Source organism: Hevea brasiliensis, chromosome 12, assembly GCF_030052815.1.
Source record: "Hevea brasiliensis isolate MT/VB/25A 57/8 chromosome 12, ASM3005281v1, whole genome shotgun sequence".
In the NCBI taxonomy this organism is placed as follows: Eukaryota; Viridiplantae; Streptophyta; class Magnoliopsida; order Malpighiales; family Euphorbiaceae; genus Hevea; species Hevea brasiliensis.
Window position 1 is genome coordinate 18998838 of NC_079504.1, and position 20354 is coordinate 19019191.

At 31.4% G+C, this 20354-nt stretch overlaps 1 protein-coding gene across 22 annotated transcripts; it reads right to left on the minus strand.

Annotated features, from left to right (window-relative positions):
* Nucleotides 1-676: 676 nt before the first annotated feature.
* On the minus strand, nt 677-14597 carry LOC110662905 (disease resistance protein RPV1-like). 22 transcript variants are annotated; one of them, XM_058131225.1, is made up of 9 exons: nt 14039-14597; nt 12540-13611; nt 12132-12431; nt 9433-11061; nt 9051-9223; nt 8152-8231; nt 4684-5528; nt 3778-3848; nt 677-1023 (listed from the first exon to the last, which is right to left on the minus strand). In XM_058131225.1, exons 1-4 carry the CDS (start codon nt 14521-14523, stop codon nt 9574-9576), a joined length of 3345 nt encoding a protein of 1114 aa, XP_057987208.1. In that variant the 5' UTR covers nt 14524-14597; the 3' UTR covers nt 677-1023; nt 3778-3848; nt 4684-5528; nt 8152-8231; nt 9051-9223; nt 9433-9573. The 22 variants fall into 22 exon arrangements, with proteins under 22 accessions (XP_057987208.1, XP_057987206.1, XP_057987205.1 ...); XM_058131223.1 differs by lacking the exon at nt 3778-3848; XM_058131222.1 differs by lacking the exon at nt 677-1023 and having other exon boundaries at nt 3669-3848.
* Nucleotides 14598-20354: the final 5757 nt, after the last annotated feature.

Here is a 20354-nt window from a genome sequence, read left to right on the forward strand (position 1 = left end):
AAGAATGATTAGTCTATTATCATAAGCATGAGAACTAGAGCTTTTATCATTCTTTACAAAAAATGGGAATACCTGTTCAAAAAAGACATGTCTTGAGATATAAGATTTGCCAGAGATATGATCCAAGCAGATATAACCTTTATGTAATTGACTATACCCCATAAAAACACATGGAGATGAGCGAGGTGCCAATTTATTGTTGGTATAAGGTTTAAGCCAAGGATAGCATAAACAACTAAATACTTTTAAATCATTATATCTTGGTGATGTGTGAAACAATAATTCAAAAGGTGAGGATGGTGCAGAAGGAACACATGGGAGTCTATTTATGGTATAAACTATTGTTTCAAAGGCATAATTCCAATATTTCATAGGCATATATGAGTGATGAAGTAAATCATGGCCAGTTTCTACTATATGTCTGTGCCTATGTTCTACACATCCATTCTGTTATAGGGTATAGGGACGGGAAATTCATTGGGTTATTCCATTTTCTGAAAGATATTTAGAAAGAGCTTGATATTCACCTCCCTAGTCTGCTTGAAAACATTTTATAGGCAAGTCAAAATATTTCTCAACTATATGCCTAAATTTGATGAAAATATTAAACACCTTAGATTTCTGCTTAAGAAAATAAATCCATACATATTTGCTATAGTGATCAAAGAAAATCACATAGTAACGATGACCTTCAATTGAGGGTACCAAAGAAGGGCCCCGAACATGAAAGCAAATCAATTCCGAAGGTTTGCTCACTTGAGAGCCAGAATCACTGAAAGGTAATTTATGAGTTTTGCTAATTTGACAAGCATTACATGGATTTGAAAAAGAATAAACTTTATTGAATGATAACTTATTTGAATGAAGAAAATGCCTAGAATTAGCATGTCCTAAATGAGCATGCCAAGTACTTATTGTACTAATATTAGCAATAAGAGGGGTAGAACCAGTGGAATGCAATGACATGGTGTATAAGCCATCCTTACTCTGGCCTTGATGAAGAACTTGCCTCGTGGGAATATCCTTAATAAGAAAGCCATTAGGGAAAACTTCAATACAGACATTGTTAGTTGCTGTAAAGGCATGAATAAACAAAAGATTATTTTGAATAGAGGGTGAGCAAAGAATATCACTAAGAAGAAAATGAAAATTATTGGAAGACATATAAGAAGACCCTTGATGAATTATGGGAAGAGAAGTACCATTACCAATAGTGACAACATCGGTGCCATGATAAGGGGTAGAATTGTAAAATGAATCCAAATAGGCGTTAGAATCTTTACATGAGATTGCGTTATCAATGCAATTAACTAATACATATCAATGAGAATTATATGTAAATGTGGAATACTGACACAAATAGATAATTAGAAATTGTCAAGTTTTCCCTTCCAAGATAGACAAATGAAACTAAAAATAAAAAAATAGAAATACTTTAACTGGGCAGGTCAGGTGAATTCACAAACTTGGGATGTTCATTGCATCACTTTTGTCGCAATTATATATATATGTTTTAAAAACAAAAGGAAATTGCATTAAGATAAATCATCATAAGAAATCATGAGTGACAGGACCTCACTTCTGGAGATTAAACTAAAAACTAAATTATGTGCTAAGCAGTGTACAACAGTTTAAGCCCCCACTCCCGAAGATTTGACTAAAAACTAAATTGTACCCTAAATTGTGCCCCTTTTTAACTTCCAATTGAACCCATTATAATGAGAAATAAAAATTATGTATATAAAAATTGAGTGTATTTAGAAAATAAATCACTATGCCGTTAAAAATGAAAGATTACTTCAAAAATGTAAAGGCAATACTTGAAAAAAATGAATTGATTGCTTGTTTATAAGAAAAAGTTAATTTGTACATTTAAAAATGTAAAGGTTTGCTTGAAAAGTAAATGTGCAGTGAAAGTTAATGAAATTTTGATTGAAATTAAATTAAAATCTAAATTGTTTGAAAACGCAAATTGCGATTGATAATAAAAAGTAAATTGAGAGTTGATCTATAAACTATAGAATGTTTGTTAATTGAAAAGAAAATATTTGTTTGTTTTAATTGTTAATTGGATTGGAAAGGGGGCTTTTATGTTGTCTGTGTTGCTCTTAATCCAATTGATGTTGCTCGATGAACACGCTTACGACACCCAATACTTCGTTGCTTTGACTACTCCTAAGATTAGCCATCGCTATTAATTGCTCTAACTTGCTCAACCATGTTAATTAACTATTCTTTTACTTATTCAAAGCAAACTGCATTTACTTGGTTGCTACTTATTCTTTTGAGTCATGAATCTTGGACTTTGGATAAATGGGTAGACTTGGACTTTAAGTTACATTTACTATAGCATAATGTAATGGAATGTAATCATTTATGTAATGAAATTAAAGTTATAATGTAATACAATATATTAAATTAAACATTACATTATTTAAAAGGATAAAAATGTAATATAATAAATCTCTTTTTTTTTTTTTACTTATATACATGGAATGTAATTAAATTAATAATAAAAATTTAATACATAATATTATTTTATTAAAACATTATTTTATTTAAAATTATGAATATTTTCATCACCACTACCAATACATTATCAAATTAGCATTTCATCGACAAAGTCAAAAATAAGGACAACAACGGTGGTGAGCATTAGTGATCAGCAAGAGATCATTGCATGATTTTGCGGATGACAGCAGGAATTACACAACTAAATCATTTATTAAAATTTGTCCTCCATCCTTATTTTAAAAGCAGCTTTCTCCATCCCATATGTCAATTATTTAACAAATCCTGGAATAAATCACTTCACAATTAGGACAAATGGAACACATATTTAACAATTAAATAAACTGGGTTACTAATCAAGAAATTGATATTTTAGTTTTATAAACAGAGTAATTCATAATTCCACTGAATTGATGCACCAAATGAAAAATCATGACAAGAGGGTATGATTTAAATGGATTTGGCCAGGAGCATTAAAATATAATAATCAGAGATTGATCTCAAAACAGTCCAATCCAAGTCAAATAAAAGTAAATAAAAAGCATTCTGTTTCTGACTTTATCACGAAAAAGCAATTTCTTGGTTCCTTCTTGGAGTTTTATAAAAAGCCCCATATTCATACTCCAATTTCTTAATTCCTTCTTGAAGTTTTACAAAAAGATTTATTAAAATTGTAAAATGAATCCAAATAGGCAATAGAATCTTTACATGAGATTGCGTTATCAATGCAATTAACTATACATATCAATGAGAATTATATGTAAATGTAGAATACTGACACAAATAGATAATTAGAAATTGTCAAGTTTTCCCTTTCAAGATAGACGAATGAAACTAAAAATAAAAAAAAATAGAAATACTTTAACTGGGCAGGTCAAGTAAATTCAAAACTTGAGATGTTCATTGCATCACTTTTGTGGCAATTATATATATATATATATATATATATATGTTTTAAAAACAAAAGAAAATTGCATTAAGATAAATCATCATATAAGAAATCATGAGTGACAAGACCTCACTTTTGGAGATTAAACTAAAAACTAAATTATGTGCTAAGCAGTGGACAACAATGTAAGCCCCCACTCCCGGAGATTTGACTAAAAACTAAATTGTACCCTAAATTGTATGTGTTCATGGACAACAGTGTTCACTGATTTACCGATAAAAGAAATAGAGCAGAATTAATTAAGAAAAAAATTCATAATCAGTGACAATAGAATCAAAATAAGAGAGATCATGCTGATTGGAGTGGAGAGCTTGTACCATCAGCAAAGAACCAGACTCTAAAATTACATCGCGAAAGCCATTACAAGTATGTATGCCACGCCATACACCTGATAATCAAACAATCAAAGCTCCTCCAACAAAATCGAAGCATCTCCAAAGGAATCTCAGCGACAGCATCCAGAGAGACACAAATCAAAACATATCCATATTCGATGTTAAATATCCTTGACGTATCTAAAACAAGCTATATGATACAAAGCAGGCAGAAAAGTGACAGGCAAGAAATATATTAGCGCTTCAAAAATCTGATAATCTCAATTCTTGACCTGCTTTTGCCCATAAAAATGTGCTACAAGAAACTTTACAAGAGATCCACTAGAAGGGTATTTGCAATTCTGCTAGTCATTGTTGACAAGAAATCCTAGTATAGTAAACTACTTGATTTGTTTCTGATGCTGATGGTTTACTGTCAAGGTATAAGTGAACAAAGAGCAAAGCAAACGCCACAAGAGGGTCATAAAATCTTAGAAACATGAACAGTGACCCTCCTTATTCACTATGCATATATTTCTTGATTTGGCATTGACCATGAGTCACATGCACCATTAAGGAACAATAATGAAACTAAAAATAAAAAGTAAAGCAATACTTCTCTCAATGAGCGAAAAACAATACATCAATATTAACCCTGCTAATTCTGAACTTAAAATAAGATTAAAATTACAGGAGTACTTATACTTGCTTCCATATTGGAACTAATATTATCAGTTTGCAGGTTTTACTTTTCATATATGATAAAAATTTGCAACAGATATAAATTTTCCTCAGATGCTAACGCACCAAAATTACAGTGTAAATATAGCATGTTCTCATTCTTAAACATTCACAACATGGTAGTAATCTTATTATAGAAAACGACAACAATTGCTGCATTTTACGCACCTGCAAGCATTTAAGATGGACAAAATTTCCTGCTTGCCACTGTAATTTTCTTGAGTTGCCTTATAAGTGACAACATGAGGCTTGATTCCCTGCTTAGTCATCTCATCAAATAAAGTCACAGCAGATTTCACTTATAAATTCTTGCACTGGGCATCTATAAGTGCAGGATAAGGAACAACATCAGCATTCAATCAAGGTTGAATAAGTTAATAAATTAGGTGATATGCATGCCCCTTCCATCAATCAAGCTAAGAGCTTCTTGGAGAGAGAGAGCTTCAGTGATTTTCGGATCAGGTGGACCAAGAAGCTCAATTTAGCAAGCCTTAAGCAGCTGTCCTATCCAATCACAAAGAACCTAACCTGCTCAATTTTGTTATGATGCGGACGGGAGGAAGCATCTGTATTGCATTTCAAGAATCCCGAAGCAGGCTTGTGCCATTTCAACAAATCAGCCACAGAAACTGTCGAAGAGTAGTCAAAATGGGATGGATGGTCACTAACTTGGGCAGCTAATCACTGATTCAGGAAGGAGGAAGCAGAGCTTGTAATCTGATTAGAATTCCAAAGCGCTTCGTTCCTGTTTTTCCAAAGAGACCAAATTAGAGTGCATCTTCTGTGAGGAAACTCAATTATAGTCACACGAATAGGCTCGAAACCTGAGTTAACACAGAGTCACCACCACTGCATCTGCTGTGAGGAAACTCAATATCTTATTTGGAGGATCAGGCCAGAATTGAACACAATGAGCTGCAGAATGCAATTTCACATAAGAGCCTTGATTTCAATGCCACAAGTTTCAACGTGCTAAAGAATCAGCAGTACAATTCTTCTTCTGAAAACATAAACTAAGTACACTCCATCAAGAACGGAAATCATGTTAGAGATGAAACTTTAGCTTAAAAAAGTTGAATATACATACACATATTTCATGATCCATGCAAGAAATTGAATATGAATGTGAATAAAAAGGATTTTAGAATGGTGGAAGCTACTGTTTATCATAAATTGCAGAGCATTTTCATAAATTACAGATGCTAATAATGTCAATAAATTAGAAGATCAAAATTTTATTAAAGGTGAAATTATTTCTTTATGTCACTTTGCTAAGAGGTGAAGAAACTAATTTAGTTACAGGTGTGTGGGATACACTAGATATCAAAGCTCCTATACATACATAAATCTCCAGATATGAATATGCAAATTAATATTTCACAATAATTTTTGTTCAAAATTCATTCAAACAATTGTATCCATACCCATAAGTGCACTTAATGGCGTTAGCCCTTTTCCCTCGATTTGTTAACAACGCGATAGTTCAATAATCAATTTTTCATGAAATTTTCTTCAATCCTTGAATTGAAAAAGCATGAAAAACAGGTTACTATATTGTGCTTGCCCCAAAAATTTAACAATTTATACATCTTAATTAAATTTCTTTTTAGAGCTAAATTGGATTTGAAATGGAATAATTGTCTCTATATTGATTAAAATATCTTTTTTTTTCTTGTTAAATATGATACTGCATATGGATGATCGGAATTCTCAGACTAAAAATATCTTAATTAAGGTACACTAGTATTATGGGATGATTAGAAAAAAAAAATTATTTATCATAAACAATAATATAATTGAATTAATCTGGACATTTTTTGTCATGAACTCCATACCATCCAAATCCATTTAAAAAAAAAATCTTTATTCTCCTATACCATTCCATGAACTCCATACCATCCGTATCCATGTGAAGATTATTTGTTAATAAGTTTTAATGTCTATAAATTATTTTTAGGACTATAAGGAGCAGCGATACTGAAATTGTTTTAAGGACCTCAATCAAGCCAAAAGGAAAGAAAAAACAAACAAACAAACAACACCGCTGATGGGAAGCATAGGGGAAAAAGGGACAACAATGATGGTGAGCATTAGTGATCAGAAAAAGCAGAACCTGAGATTTGGCAAATGATTGCATGGTTTTGCAACTGACAGCGGGAATTACACGATTGAATCATTTATTAAAATTTGTCATCCATCCTTATGTTAAAACCGGTTTTCTCCATCCCATATGTCAATTATTCAACAAATTCTGGAATAAATCACTTCACAATTAGGACAAATAGAACACAAATTTAGCAATCAAATAAATTGGTTTACTAATTAAGAAGTTGATGATTTTAGCTTTATAAACAGAGTAATTCATAATCCCACTGAATTAATGCATCAAATTAAAAATCATGGCTAGAGGGTATGATTCAAATGGATTTGGCCAAGAGCACTAAAATATAGTAATAAGAGATTGGTCCTCAAAGAGTCCAGTAAAAATCAAATGGAAGTAAAAAGAAAATGCAATATGAATTTTTTTTTTCTTACTTTTTTTGTGGATCCTTACCCTAAATAAAGCAAAGATCTTAAAAGAAGGCACACACTCCCTTCAAAGTTGGTTTTGATGAAAGAAAGAGCTACATAAAATCATTTAACGGCTGCCTAAAGGAAGGTTTATAATTTAATAGCTAGCAAAAGGATTGGAATCTTCATCAAAGAAAAAAAAAATCATCAAATACAAAACCAAGATTTTTTACTTGTTTTTTCTTTAACTAGCGTACAAAGCAAAGGACTAGATTCTTGTTTCTAAAGTGACACAAAGCCAGGAGCTGCTTCTGCTTTGCAATTCATTCTTTCCCCACTTACCAACTTAATCACAGAAAGAGTGTTAGAAAATTTTCGTGGTACTATGAACTCAACTAGCATAACCACAAAGAGAAAAATCACGAAGCACCATGTTGAAACTTACTAGAGGAGGTAACAACCTTAACAAGTGTCAAAATGGGTTTGTGAGTTTATTTTTCCTCTTCATTTTCAGCCGCCAAAAATTTTCCACAGAAGAGGGTGAAGCATGATAAACATACACTAAACATTCTCTAATGGTAACAAGAGATCTACATGATAAACAATAACATGGACAAACATAGAAAGAAACATCACAGCACAGGCACGTATACAAATTTAAATACTACATACGCATAGGAAGAGCAAGGATGAACAGAGTCAAGGAATCAACTATACGTATAAAACTCCTTTCTTCCAAATGCGTAATATTATGACTATGGACATTTGGACAATAATTGAGGTGTTATTGGTGCCAGCTACAAATTTTAAAAAATTTATAATTGCATACAAATTGCCTAGAAAGAGATCATGCAATTTTCTCTCAAAGAGGTGAAGGAACAAAAAAAAAGAAAGGTCAAACAAAAAGGAGAGGGTGCACCAACAAAAGAAGATAACGTTGACATATGGGTTCAATCATATACAACATAGCAAATGTTCAGCATAACATATTATGCAGATTTTAAATAATAGAAGCAAGATTCAAATGCCTAAGTTTCTACAACTAGCGATTCAAACTTCTTTTGAAAAGCAAATTTTACAAATTAGTAATAGATTATGCAACTTTAGATCATAAAAGCAACTCACCTGAAATGGAAGACTTGTAGTCGCTAATTAAGTTTGTGCTAGAGAGGGAGAAATTGGAGGCTACAAAAACCATAGAGCTTCTGAATCGTTAAGTGGAGAAGAGAAATGGAAGCCGAGAGTCAAAAAAATGTTGTATAAGAGAAGCAGTTCTTGAGAAAAGAAAAACGAGAAGGAAAAATAAATCACAAGCGGAAGAAATTGTTAATTAGTATCTTGGGATTTCTTTTACTGGAGTATGAAGATACTGCTTCATATAGAATTCCAAATAAAATCTATTACTGCTTCATATAGCAAATGAGTTTTCATTGCAAAGTGTGGAATAAACTGAGAAACACAGTTCCCATTGTCTCTGAGGAAGAATTAATATATGTATCTTTACCACTTTATGTGACATGCAAAATACTTCTACTCATAAAATCACTATGTGATTGTGATTTCACCAAAGGGACATGTAATCATAATTTTGGAAATCTAAATAATATAATTAAAGACAGAATAAGAAAGAAATTCACATTTTACAAAACTACTTTGCAGACCAAGAAAATTAATTGAATTGAAATTACTCTCTGAAAGAAAAAGGAACCGGACAAACCAAAATTCCAAAGTATTTTCTTTTGAAAAATAAAATTGAACCAAAGTAAAAAACTAAATGAATTGAATTAAACTGAAATAATTGGTTTGATTCATTTCAATCCATTGGTTCTTCAAATCTCAATAACCAAAACAAAACAAATCCAATATTACAGATCACAAGATTCGAAACAAATCAAACATAAATCTTTAGATTTCAAAGCAAATCCAACACTACAGATCAAAATAAATTACCAATATCATCCAAAAACAACAAAATCACAAGAAATAGAGAAGGGTTGGTATCGGAAACGACTCTGGAAACGTACTGGCAAGATGGAGAAGGCCGAGGTTGGCGTAGAGTGAGTCTGGAAGACGCCGCTGAAGTCGCGAGAGATGGGCTCGTGAGACTCGCCAGATCAGAAAGTTGATGCCCAAAACAAATGAGACTCGACAGATCAGATAGTTGATGCCCAGATTTGGAAGACGTCGACGCAGCTTGCTGGTGGTGATAGGGGCAAAAGAGCCAATATCAGAATAAAATCAATTTGGTTTAATTTTTCGATTTAAACTGAAGAATCTCATTCAAATTTCAAATCATCATTAATAGCATTTTAATTAGATTAGATATGTAAGAGTTTGAATGCCAAAACATTGTCATATATCAAAATATCAAAAGGATATAAAAATATAAAAATGGAGGTGACTTACAGGAAAAGAGAGCCGCAAGCCTTAGTTCTCCACAATTAGTAGGGACGGATTTCAAAGAAATTTGTAGAATTTGGGAGCAAATTCACATGAAGAACTTGAAGGAACCATAGTAGCGTCATAGTTAATCCCATCCTGAGCATTTTACCTTAATCTTTTAGGGTGTGTTTCCACCTCCTGGTTGCCGTTGATATTACTGGAGTAGAAGTCTTCCCTGCTTTTCTTATTGTTGGCATTTGTTGTTTCTTCTAATTGCTCCAGAAAATTGGCTTCTCTGCATATGTAAGGATTGCATTTGTTTAGCTCAACTTTGTCACATAACAAGTGGAATCCAAACCTTTTCACTTCCCACTTTGTCATATAGTCGGTGCCCATATCGTCGCGGCAGAGGTAGAATGATGCCTCGTTCTCCATGTCACAATTTTGTTTGAGCCAATCTAAATAGGAAATGTCACGGCCGTCGTACCAAAAGAACACATGATCTGATTCTATGGTATTTTCCAAATAGAAATATTTAGTTGTAAAACTGGCCTCTCTGTAGTCATTATTGTTTTCGAAACTGCTTTGACATATTAAGCGTAAACCATGCACCCAAAAATCAGGATCCTTGAATTCTATAATAGCACAAAAAACAAAGCCCAAGAACATATTATTGAAGCAACCAGGAGGGAACAAAGTTGCTATTGAATTTCCCGGGCCTTCACAGCTCAACCACTCAGGAATTTTGCCTCCGGGTAAACCAACATGAAAATAAGGATAAAATGCTCCATCACATCTAGCAATGGCTAATTCTTTAATTCTCCGGAGAGCATCTGCCATAATGGTGCCACGTGCATTTTGGTCCAAATTTAGGCAATTACAAAAATTCAATTCATAACCACATTCCCTGCGTTCTTCACGATATTTTATTGGTGCAATATATGAAGTTGATACTGACTTTTGGAGTCTGTTGCAGTTCTTTAAACTCAGTCGTCTTAATGATGACAAAGAGGCAGTGTCAGGGGGAATTTCTACAAGTGCAGTGCCATCCAGAAGTAACTCCTTTAAAGAGCATAAACCATATAAAGGAGGCAATTTCTCAAGATATGAACAGCCATTGAGATTCAGAATCTCAAGGCGTTTCAATTTGCAAGTGCTATTTGGGAGACTGTTGAGCGTTTTACATTCACTCAAATCTAACTTAACATAATTTGATGAGAGCAATACTTCTGAACTTTCCATAATCTGCGGAGACATGATGAGATTTGGGCAGAAACTGATATTAAGTCTTATAAAAGTATTGCAATATATAATTCTTGGAAGACTTCTAAGGTTTTCGCAATGGGAAATATCTAAGAGCAAAAGATTGTCAAGAAATTGGATAGATGACGGAGACCACTCTTCCACTCCAGAATAATCGAGACCTAAATATTCTATGCCTCTCGGCATTTGTGGAAGACTTCTCAACTTTTTGCAAGCAGTTAGATAAAGAGAATCGAGTCTTTTCAGGCACTGAATGGATGATGGAATCTCAATCAAACTCTCACAACCACCAAACTTTATCTCTTCCAGGCTTGTCATCATAGAAAAATCAGGTACTATTTTCAGATGCTTTGAGCGACTAAGATCAAGAGATTTTAACTTTGACAAACACTGCATAACACAAATACACGAAATAATTTTTAACTATAAATTCTCAAAAAGCCCATATATAGACAGTCAGTGGCATGCAAGGAGGGGCAGCTCATAATTTTTTTATCATTCATAATAACATAAAAATCCTATATCATTTATTCCTATCCATTTTTCATATTTTTCATAATTTTAATATGCACTTTCAAAGTAAAATTTATCTTTAGTTAAAATTGAAATTTTAATTAAGTAAATAAAAAGCATAATTATATTTTAATGATATATTTTTTTAGCTACAAATATTTACATTAATTATAAGAAATAAATAATCAATTTACAAAAATGTAATGAAATTATTTATTTTTATTACATTTTTTAGACTATATAGGTGGCAACAATACATTAATTTAATGTTAGAAAACATTTTCATATTTGTAAATGAATTTTTTCTAAATTAAAAAAAAAAGTGTTATGTTTAAAAGTTCAGTTAGATCTAATTTTTTTTAAATAATGATAATAATAATAATAATTATTATTATTATTATTATTATGTGCAAAGATAAATATGTTCCTTTATATTTTTCAATTAAATTAATTATTTTATATAAACATATTTTTCCTTTAAAGCCTAAATCCAACACCGTGGACATTCTTATACATACTAAGTTTTGGATTAGATTAGAATTGTAGTAGAGAAACTTTCTAATAATTAAATTAAATCATTAGCCCTTCTAAATCATATGATATGATTAGCCCTTTACTAAAGGGAAAAAAAAAAAAAGAAATTATATTAACCACATATGGCATGAGTATGTAGGATTTGTCAACAAAAATTTTACTCAATAATATACAATTATGACTATAATATAGTTAACCCTAAGATTTTCTATTCAATAAATTCAGTAAGTTATTTACAAAATGATGAGAAAAAAATTACTTAAAATATCTTGAAATTTTTCGATTGGTGAACTCTAAAATTGTTTTTTTTTTTTTTTTTGTTTAAATCTAGGGGCTTAGCAATAAAATTTTTAATTGATGAAATTGTAAAGGGAAAAAATGAAAACAAAGACAGATATATATGTAAAGCTTACCGTAGATCCATTCCAGAGCTCTTCAACTTCGCTACATGGCATGATGAGGTGGACAAGGTTTTCCATGGAAAAATTTAATGGCAAAGACTTGAAAGGGTATTTTTCCCAATGAAGTAAACTCAACTTGTTAGGAAGACATTTTAGATAATTTGATTGAAATCTTGATTCAGTAAAATTTGAGCAATCCCTGTAAAATTTTAGCAATCTCAAGTTGGGCATTCGTGAGAAGACTGAATCATTCAAATGTACCCTTCTAATTTCAGACAGGTTCAAAAGTAGGCCTTCAACTGCTTCATTTGCCTAACAATCAATATCACAGAGAAAGAGGAAGTTATCTATCAATACTTTGCAAAGAAATACTTTTGTCATTTCTTTTAAATGATATCATAATGTTTTACATATATATACCTTATTATTAGTTGAGGTCAACATATCACAGACGTCATTAGAATTGCATAATATGATACCCTTCCGCCGAGCAATATCTTGACCCATTTCCACTATCAGATCGTGCATCTTTAACAGGTTATTCACAACAGTTACAAGACACTTATCCACTAGACGAATTATTCCCCAACGTGTAGGAAAATCACAACCATTTAGTATATCTTCTACATAGCTTTTGCCATATCCATTGAAGAAACAAGCAATATATAAAAATATTTTCTTCTCCATTTCATCTAAATCATTATAACTTACTTCTAAGACTTCCATAATATCGCTGTCAGGATATCTCTTCAGTTTATTCAATTCAATTTCCCATTCTTCAGGAGTCTTATTGCACAAATGGGAACCCAAAACTTCGAGAGCTAATGGAACACCTTTACAATAAGCTTGTACGCTTTTGGACAACTCTATATATTCCATCGGAGGATCCTTTTGTTTGAAGGCTTTCATACTTAACAACTGAAAAGCATCACTACAATCCAATCCCTTAACCTCATAGATTTTGTCAACACTGCTAAGAACTTGTTTGTCTCTGCTTGTTATTATGACTCTACTTCCTGAACCAAACCAACCATGATCTCCAGCCAAAGCCTTTAATTGCTTTGAATCGTTGACATCATCAAGAACAATGAAAACCTTCTTTCTTCTCAATATATCCAAAACAATAGTGGGAAGTACACGGGGCGTTTGTATACTCAAATGTTCATCCCCTACAAGTTTGGAAAAAAGATTTTGTCGTAAATGCAGTAATCCATGCTTTTCTGTACTTTCCCTAACGTTGTTTAGAAAGTAACAAGCATCAAATTCATCAGAGATTTGACCGAAAAGCGCTTCAGCAATGGTTGTCTTTCCTATGCCGCCTATTCCCCAAATTCCAATAAAACGAACATCTGCCATCTCAATACATAGGAATGATAGAATTTCGTTGAGGTGAGCATCAATCCCAACTAAATCATCACAAGCACTAAAGGAGACGGGATATAGTTTCTTCATGATATGTTTGACAACTTTGTCAATTAATTCCGATTCATGCCTAGCAAAACATGATAAATAAAGCTACGTAATAATGAGTCAGATATACAAACTAACTTAAAACTTTAAAGGCATTTGAATCCTGATTTAATTTCAGTGCTCAAAATTTGATTCGAGAATATCTTTATTATAAATAAAAAAGAAATTTTATATATCAATTGAAATATAAATCAAGATTTATACTTATTTTAGCAAAGGCATACTTGTTATGAGGAGTATAAAATCATATTGGTCATTGAATCGATTTACTAACTATTTCGATTTGAAAGGTTAAAGCAATTTGACTAAGTAAAAAGAAAGGTTAAAAATAATTTAAAATTCGAAAATTTTTATTTTTCTTGTGGTAATTAAAAATAAATAAAAGAAATAAACCGAATTAGATCAAACCAGTTGCCTGGTTAGTTGGGTCTAATTCTGAAAATAATAACCTGTAGATGCTGGAATCCCATCCAGACAGATTGGCTACTTCCGTCAAAGCAGTGCTCCACTTCTCCACAATGTCTAAGCTTTGCTTAAATTTTTCTTTAACTTTTCCAAATGCTTCTCCAAATTTCCCAGTCTGTTTTCTAACATCAGAAGGATCTACATGATAGAAAATGGGTAAAATCTTTCGCCCCATTTCTTTCTGGCAGTCAATGATCTTCACCAGTTCATCTAGGCACCACCGAGAGGATGCATAATTTTCTGAGAAAATTACTACTGAAATCATGGATTCTTCAATCGCCTTCAAAAGCGCTGGCGAGATCCGTTCTCCTCTCTCAAGATCATCGTCTATGAATGTTGGGATACTTTTCCGACATAAAGCAGAATAAAGATGACTAGTAAAAGTTGGACGAGTATCAATACCTCTAAAACTAAGGAAAACATCGTAGGTAGTTTTAGAGGAGAAGGCTAAAGATGAAGTAGAAGCCATACATGACAAGCAGGGTTTTGTTTGGTAGAAAAGAAACTAGAGGAATTGCAGAGAAAGATGGAAGAATGGGAACTATTTATAGTTGATCTGAATCCCCTTTTATTTTTTGATACTAACTAGACATCACGCGAAAATGAATTTATTTTTTATTTTTTAATCAATTTATTTTAATGATATAAAATTATTATATATAAAAGTTTTCTTGACATAAGAAAAATAAAAAATTAATATAAGAATTTATTATTATTTAAAATTTTTTAGTTTAATTGGCTAGATAAGTATTAATATTTGATTAATCTCTTTTATTTATTTAATTTTCAATGAATTTAAAACCAATTTATAATAATTAATTTGAATTTCATCAATAAATTTTTTAATACTGATAAATTATATCATATGTTCTTTAATTGAAATTTTTATTATTTTATGATTGAATTTTAATTTTATTTGACCATCCCTAACCTTTTGCAAATCACAATTGAGTATTTCATATTTGTGAAAGAGACTAGCAATTATATGCTGTAGCTAGTTTTCTTTTAGTCGCAATGATGATTAGTTCCTATTGGACTACAAATAAAATAATAAAGACATCAACAACAACCAACCACATTTTGACATTTAACTTTCAAAAGTCAATTTAATTCATTTTTATTCATTTATTTTCTGCAATGGTTAACTGATCATTGACATTGTTTAGCGCATACCTAACCCCAGGCATTGCACGTTGCTTGCAAGAAAACATTGTGGACTTATCGATCAATATTTAATATTGGTTTAAAGCTATGTTGAGTAGAGGGTTTAGCGGGAATCACATCTTTATTTAATTTGAAATTCATTTAATTTAAAAGGTAAATAGATAAAGTATTTCAAATTTTTTCATAATGGATGAGGGTAGGAAATGATCTTTTCGTATAAATAAGAGAGCGAATTTCTCTAATAAGGAAATCAAATCGTCTATAAATATTGTATGGACTAAGAAAAGGGAGAAGGGATTTTTCAACCTACGAATTATCAAAAGTCTCATTTGTCCATCAAATACAAAGAAAAAAATTATGTATACAAATTAAAGAAAAATGATCACCGGCAGAAGTATACAGTTCCTAAATCCTCTTTCAAGCCTAGGAAAGGGATTGATTATATTATTTAATAATATAAAAAATTTTGATATAATTAAATGATAATTATATAATATAATTAATCATATTTAAAGTGATAATAATTATATACAAAAATTAATATAATTATATTACTTATTTTGATTTTTTTATTTATTATCAATACTGTCACCACTACTACTAGGCTACCACTACTTTCCTCTGTCACCACCACTCACTACCACCATTATTCTGTTACTACTATCGCTATTACGATTACTTGACTACCGTTATTACCACTTAATTATTATTACTTTTACTACCACCTTGCTACTACTACTATCACTATCTCACCCTGCCACCACTATTATTTAGTTACCATTATCACTCGACTACTAATCACAATAACTATTATTACTTATTATTAATATTATAATAAATTAAATATTAAAATAAAAATTATCATTACATTATACTATTTATATTTATACTTTTATTTTATAACTAAACAAATAAATGTAATGATAATTATAATTTTTATTGTATTACATAATTGATTATATTATATTATATTACGTTCTATCAAATAAAACCTAAATATTTAAGGTAAATACTATGGTAAATTGTATAAAATAATTTTAAAAAATAAAAAATAATTAATTTATTAACTTATAAATATATTTTATTAAAAAAGAAAATTCATTAATTTAAATTATTTAATTTTTAATAGAATAATATAAATAAAGGATATATTAATAAATAAATAACACTTATTATTTTAATTATATTTTTTTAATCTATGCAAGTTCACGGGCAAGACGAAAGGGGGTGGGTAGTAAGAACCGAAGAGAAGGGAACCGGAGGAAGCAGATAGTGGCATATGGCATTAATCCGTGACGACGAATCCTAATCATGTCCGTGCTACGTGTTCGGATGAGATCAGACTCGACCATCAAGTGTCGACGTCGAAACTGCCACGAATCCCACACCACGGAAGCTTTGATGTGTTGGGTCCCGCTATCAAATGGAGAAGTTGCAACCCAACGTGGCAGTAAATGCATGGCTGTCAATAAAGCCCAGTGTCTAATGTCCAAGTGTCGCTTTCATTTATTCTGTTCCAGGGGGTACTGATAAGAGTGAGATGAGAATTGATGTATCCAAGCGGGACCCAAGCCCTCTCCAAGATGGGCTGTCCACCTCTCCTGCGCCTGACGTCACACGTGTTCCGTCATTTTCTTCGGTCCCACCAGCCACGTTCGGACCACTGCTCCCTGTCTGTGCCACTTTTTAATCAGCAGTTGATGCTGATTTGTATATAATTTTATTGGGTGGATCTAATTAAATATTTATATTTAAATTTATATAAAATCAATTTGGTATACAAATAAAATTAATATAAATATTTAATTTAAAATTACAAAACTTATTTTTACATAAAATTAAGTTTCTTATACTCAATTTTATTTTACCTTGTTTCACATTCCTGTTCATTTAGCTCATTTTAATTTTTCTCTCAATTTAAAAAACATATTTTTATTTGTTGTTTAAGAATTATATTGTAATTCATTATTTTTGAATATAATATCTCAAATAATCTTCACGTGCTATATTAATTTCTCTCTTTAGGGCCCGTGGACGGGACTTAAGAGGATTTCGGTGTCTTGACTGGACAGGATATCCTTTTCGGTTCAACTAGTATCAGACCTCGTAACGGTCTGTGCGGTCCCGGGTTCGAGTTTCACTCCTGCGTAAAAAACAGCTCTGCGCTAAGAGTGGGCCTGGCGAACCCAGTGTCTGTGCAAGTGGAGTCGTGGTGGGTTTGGGCCCGTGAACGAGACTTAAGAGGATTTCGATGCCTTGACTGGACAGGATATCCTTTTCGGTTCAACATTTTAATTTAAACTTTGAAAGACAAGGAAAACAACTAAACTAGCCCATAAGTATTTAATAACTGGATAACAGTCTACATGCTTTAATACAATACCCTAGGGTTAATCCCTTTTATGTCAACCTGATTTCAGCATCCTTTGATCCTTAAAAGCTGGTTGTCTTCTCCACTTCAGCTCGAAAGTGAGCCTTACTTCCTATCTTTGGGTTGGATTTATACATCTATATTTTTATATTTATTTTGCAAGTTTTGTGCTCTCAATAAAGTTCTTTAGTAAACAACCTGAAGTATAATTAAAACTTTCAATTGTATGTGTAATTAGGGTGCCTATGGTGCGCCAATGATGGTATTTTCAGCAATATGCATAATTGACAAGACTCTCTTTCTTGTGGAGAAAAATGCAAAGAGAAATAAGGAGGTTTCTTGAGAGTTTATAAAAACCGATCATAGTCGGTGTCATCGTCCTCCTAAATGGGCCTTACCTATTCTCCAACTACTTCCTCTGCAGGCAGTCGATGTGCGCTGGACAACTTTAGGTTTCATGGTTGCTTGCTATTAACAGCTCTAAAGGGACTTGCTAGGCACGGGTTGTTCCTGGTTAGTTTTTGACAAAGTGCCTCTCTCATTGGTCGTCATTTTCTGTTCGAGAAATAGAGGAGCTCTTGCTCGAATGCTCAATAATTGAGCGGCGTGGATTTATTGAGAAATTGGGTCATTATTTCGAGTAGGAGTACTATATTTTTAGGTCCTCTTCATGATGTGTTGGATTTTTTGATTGGGTTTAGTGGTAGCCTTAGCCTTTTATATATATATATATAAAGTAGGAATATATTTTCAAGAATATGATACGAAATTTTTTTTATTATATATAAATTATAAATTATTTTATAGTTATTCTATTAATACTATAATAAGTAATAATTATTATCAGATAATTTACGATCAATAAAAAAAATTTTGTATTATATATATTATGAAATTTTTATTAAAAAAATTGACAGATAAAAATAGTAAATATATAATTTAAAATAATTAATAAAAAAATTTATAATATTATATTATTTTTATAAATTAAAATTTAAAAATATATATAAATTAAAATTATTAATAATCACATGTATTAGTACGGATAATTCTATAGTTTATTGTAATGTTGACATGTTTTAGTAGCAAGTCTTCTCATACATTTTAGTAATTTATAACCTTGTAATACCTTTGTCTAATAATTTTTATTTGGTGCATCCATTTTATATACAACAATTTGATTATAATAACTTATTATAGTATGATTTACTACGATTAACGATTATTATGAAATTTTGTAAATACATCAATTTTATTATATAATTTTTTTCTTTGTTTATGACTTTTTTAAGACCATTTTTAATGAATATATATATATATATATTGGTTAGTTAGAAGAACAAGTGGTGATACTTGTCTTGTCTACTTGAGCTCGAGCAGCTGTTTGCAACTCTATTAGTGCTGGACCTCCTTCATGCTTCATTTGTCTATTCGAAGGTACTTTTTTTTTTTTTTATTTCGGAAGGCAAAATTTCATTTTCAATGAAGTGATCACTCAAGAATTGCATTTTCAGCATATTTCCCTATCCATGTTACTCATGTTTGAGACATTATGCATTAAATCCTTGGCAAATTCATCTTTTTATTATTTATTTTCATATAAAATCCTAATCAAACTCAATTCTGTATCCCATTCAATAATCGTGTATCATAATATTTAAAGAATTAATTTTAAAGGAACATTTAAAATATTTTAACAATAAAAATTTTAAATCTCTTATAATATTTGATTTTAGCTTTGTTAGTTATTGTTTATTCAATAAATGCAAAAAAAAGTTGTTTATTCAATAAATGAAAAAAAAAATTTAAGTATTATTATCACATGCTATGGAGGGGTAAAAAAATCATACAGAGTCAATTAATTAAAACCATTAAATGAATAATTAAGATAATTACCCTCCAAAATACCTAGGGCTGAGATGGGATGATGGCAGCTGCAAAAACCAGAGTACGATGCCTGAAGTGATGATTCTTTTAAGAATTGGGCTTGGTCACTGGAACAGAGGCCTTAAGGCTCTTTTGTAGGAAAGCCCAAAGTCTAAAATCATCAGATTACTTTACCTTTATAAAACGCAAGTCCACTCAACGTTCTTAAAACTTTTCCTAGAGACTTGCAAATTCGCTGGTGCTTTGCTCCCATCAGTTCACTATGCACAAATTGGAGGTTCATTTATAACACAAGCACAACATCGAATAAGAATCGACTCTCTCTCTAGACTTCTTTCTCAACTGCTCTTAGAGTTTAAGTTAGCAAGGAAGGCTCCCTATTTTGCTTCGATCGGCCCTTCCCATTGCGGTTTTGACTTTATTGACAGTGTTGTTTTGGATTTTGCTTTTAGTGATCTCATGGCTTTAAGAAGATGGAGATATGCTACAAATTGATTACAAGAGGGCTGGTGTATTGAAATTCTTTTGGTTTTGCAAGTTTCTTGTTACTTGATACGAGAGGTTTATGCATGTCTAAAGCTATTATAAATTGAGAAGTCGTAGAATTCTACTGTGTCACTCTCCTGGTCACGCTAATAGTGTTAATTTTAGAAGAGACGAGCGGTACAGCCATTTTGGTTGAATTTCAATTATCCTTTAGTGCTTTTTATTCTTTTAGATTAAGGTCTCATTTAAGTAAGAATTTGGATTAGGGCCTCCATATTGGATTGCAATTTTTTATACTAAATTTGGGCCTCATATTTTATTTGTTTGTTTGTTTCAAGGCCCTCTAATCTGTGTTGTCCTGCAAGCCTTTTTAATGCAATAATAGTTAAAAA

Bases quoted from the DNA above. Each gene is read 5' to 3' on its own strand.
- LOC110662905 (XM_058131223.1), bottom strand. From the start codon at position 14,523: ATGGCTTCTACTTCATCTTTAGCCTTCTCCTCTAAAACTACCTACGAT. The intron at 12,432-12,539 runs GTATATATATGT...ATTGATTGTTAG, and splicing joins TGACCTCAACTAATAATAAG to GCAAATGAAGCAGTTGAAGG. The intron at 11,062-12,131 runs GTAAGCTTTACA...TGTGTTATGCAG, and splicing joins AGCTCTGGAATGGATCTACG to TGTTTGTCAAAGTTAAAATC.